This window comes from Rana temporaria, chromosome 3 (assembly GCF_905171775.1).
Source record: "Rana temporaria chromosome 3, aRanTem1.1, whole genome shotgun sequence".
NCBI lineage: Eukaryota > Metazoa > Chordata > Amphibia > Anura > Ranidae > Rana > Rana temporaria.
Genome location: NC_053491.1, coordinates 121,237,692 through 121,241,466, shown reverse-complemented (window position 1 = coordinate 121,241,466; position 3,775 = coordinate 121,237,692). Strand labels below are relative to the sequence as shown.

The window sequence follows — 3,775 nt, the reverse complement described above, 5'->3', positions numbered from 1 at the left end:
TCCACTACGGCTGTTGGCGTCCTTAATTTTTTTATATTGTGCATAAGCTTTTTAAGCTTTGCCCTACACTGGCCCGACGTCCGTTCAAATCCCTCGGCTGCCATCCGCTGAGAAATATCTTTATAGACCTTTTCATTTCTCACTGATCCATCAAGCTCACTCTGAATAACGCCATCGCCGATGATTGCTAAGAACGTAGATAGTTCCTCAGATAACCAGACCCTGCTGTTGTTTGCTGGCATCCTTCTCCTTTATATGGACTAATAAGGCGACGTGGTGATTGTTTGGCGCTTTGCTTTGACGTCAGCATTGATGTTTTCTGACCACCAATCAGTGGAAAGTACTGTGTGACGCCAGTAGCTCCGCCCTAACCGTACCGTTCCATTTTCTATGGACCCACATGAGAAGCAGGACCCTGAATGGTGCGGTACGGTTCGGTTTTATGGCACGCTTTCATAATGGAAACACCCAAAATAGCGTACCGTACCGAACCGTACCGAACCGATCCGCTCAGTGGAAACGTAGCATTAGACATGCGCAGGAGTGATGTCATTGCAGCTTCAGCCATTAATACAGCAGGAGCTTGTGAACCCAGATCAAAGACTAGGGGAAGATGGAAAACCTTAGCTTGTACCCTGTTTGCTGTGGCATGTATCCTGTGATCCTGTTTTAACAATAAAAAGCAATATTTTTTGGAGTGCGGCTGTCCAGATATCCTCGTTCATTTGTACTGTTACATGCATTGCCAGCACCCGGGGCTTCAGATTCGGTGAAGAGGTTCATTATTTGCATGTTCTACCTTAAGCGGTGACTTCCTTTCTCTATAAGATGGAAACCCTATCAGCCGCTGGAGGACTTTGTTCTAAGGTAAGTATTTCATAATGTGCTAGTATGCAATGCATACCAGCACATTATGCCATTGCTTTACAGGGGATTTTTTTTTTTATGTATGCAAATTACTACTGTATATTATTAGTTACTCTTTTTTTTTCCCAATAAAGCCTTAAATTCACAATGGCCCAGATTCAGGTACGACTTGAGCTTTATTTGCTGAGGCACAGGGCAACGATTTTGCCCTGCGCCCATGCAAATATTTTGCGCTGCCCTCGATTCACGGAGCAGTAGCTTCCTAAATTGCGAGGGCGCGCCGGCAAAATTGCCCGGCGTAAGCGCGCGCAATGTAAATGATCCCGCCGGGGGCGGGAATCATTTAAATTAGGCGGGTTCCCGCGCCGATCGTAAAGCGCATGCTCCGTCGGGAAACTTTCCCGACGTGCATTGCGGCAAATGACGTCGCAAGGACGTCATTTGCTTCAAAGTGAACGTGAATGGCGTCCAGCGCCATTCACGATTCACTTACGCAAACGACGTAAATTTGAAATTTCGCGACGCGGGAACGACGGGTATACGTAACATTGGCTGCTAATAGCAGGGGCAGCCTTACGCGAAAGACGCCGTACGGAAACGACGTAAACTGCGTACGCAGGGCTCGCGTAACGTTGTGAATCGGCGTTAGTATGCAATTTGCATACTATACGCTGAGAACAGCGGGAACGCCACCTAGCGGCCATCGCAAGAATGCAGCCTAAGATATGCGGGCATAAGAGCCTTATGCCGCGCATATCTTAGGCTGCAGTCGGCGTAACGAGGTTCCTGAGTCAGGAGCATTCGTTACGCCGGGGCAAGTAAGCAATTGCGCCTGTGTAACTATGGTTACACAGGCGCAATTGCTTCTTGAATCCAGCCCAATTGTTTACAAACCTGTTATAATGATATAATGCGAAATGTCTAAAAGTGTCGAAACCCTAATGCCGCGTACACACCATCACTTTATGTGATGAAAAAAAACGACACTTTCTGTGAAGTAAAAAATGACGTTTTTGAAACTTCAATTTTCAAAGACGAAGTTGCCTACACACCATTGTTTTCTCACAATGATCTTGCAAAGTGAGGTTACGTTCCACCACGTTTTACCATTGAAGCTCGTTTCATAAGTAGCTTCTGGGCATGCGTGGATGAAAAAACGTCTTAGAAAACAACGTTTTTTGCTACACACGGTCAATTTCTGTGAAGTAAAAAGTGCACTTTTGAAAAACGACACATAAAATTGAAGCATGCTTCAATTTTTTTTGGTCGTTTTTTACAAGACATAAAACAACGTTTTCCCCCACACACAGTCAATTAAAGTGACGTTTTTAAAAACGTCATTTTTTTTCATCACATAAAGTGATGGTGTGTACGCGGCATTAGAACTACAACATTTTTTTACACAAGATACAATCAGCATGAAATCTAGCATGGAACCATCTAATCTGAAACCTGAGCTTCAGACAATTCCAGAAATACAATGAAGAATGACAACCAATAGGAAGTGCATGCAAAGCTAGAAACCAGCAAAACAACATTTTAATGTTCAAAAGGGCAAGGAGTTGCGCAAAGGAACACAATACTGCCATTCAGATGATTGTGGGCTGTGCTGCAGTTCATTTGTTTGAGAGGTGATACTTCACATTATATCACACATCAACAGGATCATTCATTCATTTTCCTAAACCAGGAAATATTATATTTTGCCCGCTGTTTGTGCCAGCTTTATAGGATTCAATCATGGGCAGTCTGATTAGCAAGGTGAAGATATGCCTTTCTGCATTGTACCCTGTGAGGGCTCGTGTTCTCCTCCTTGGTCTTGATCACTCTGGCAAAACCACCACCCTTTACCAACTAAAGCTGAAGGAAAAAGTCACCACCATCTCAACGGCTGGATTCAATGTAGAGACTCTGGACCCTATCAATGGAGTTTCTTTCACGGTGTGGGATGTTAGTTTAAATCCTGAAACGTGGCTTTTCTACAAGCATTATTTTGCGAATACACAAGGTATGATGTTTGTGGTGGACTGCAAGGATAGAGAAAGACACGCAGATGCCAAACAACTTTTGCATACGATCTTAGGAGAGACTGACATGGAAGGCGTGCCATTTATTATACTTGCCAACAAGCAAGATCTGCAAGATACAAAACAACCGTCTGACCTGGCGTTGGAGTTGGAGTTGGATAAGTGGACTGGACATGCCTGGGAAATACTTGGATGTTCTGCCATGTCTGGTGATGGACTACAAGAAGCCCTAAGTACACTTTCTGTCATGATTAAGAAACGTGGAATAACTATGTCCTAAGGAACGTTACCTATTTCTGTAAATATTTGCCCAAAAATTCAGCTGGCCAAGCGATGGGAAGACGTGCTAATTGCTGCAGGTAGATTAAAAGAGCCCGGTGGCCATACAGATCCATGACAACTGTCTTTAAAGCTTTGTCATTTGTAAGAACTGGAAAGACTGCTGCTTTTTTTTTTATGATACAACATCCTTCTTGTGAATGTGCCCTTAAAGCATTATTAGGTTAAACGTGTAAATAACTGTCATGCTAAATCCGCCTTTCTCATTTTTTTACCATAGAGCAGTGGTCTTCAAACTGTGGGCTGGATGTGGCACTTTTCTTGCCTTTATCTGACCCTTTGGGGTACTATTCTCCCAACTGACACCAATGATGGGGCGCCATTCCCCCTACTGACACCAATGATGGGGCGCCATTCCCCCCTACTGACACCAATGATGGGGCGCCATTCCCCCTACTGACACCAATGATGGGGCGCCATTCCCCCTACTGACACCAATGATGGGGCGCCATTCCCCCTACTGACACCAATGATGGGGCGCCATTCCCCCTACTGACATCAATGATGGGGCGCCATTCCCCCTACTGACACCGATGATGGGG

General features: G+C 44.7%; 1 protein-coding gene across 1 annotated transcript; it reads left to right on the top strand.

Moving 5' to 3' along the window:
* The first annotated feature begins 2,430 nt into the window (after nt 1-2,430).
* LOC120930308 (ADP-ribosylation factor-like) lies at nt 2,431-3,554 on the top strand. Its single transcript, XM_040341522.1, has one exon. It carries the CDS (start codon nt 2,608-2,610, stop codon nt 3,172-3,174), a length of 567 nt encoding a protein of 188 aa, XP_040197456.1. The 5' UTR covers nt 2,431-2,607; the 3' UTR covers nt 3,175-3,554.
* Nucleotides 3,555-3,775: the final 221 nt, after the last annotated feature.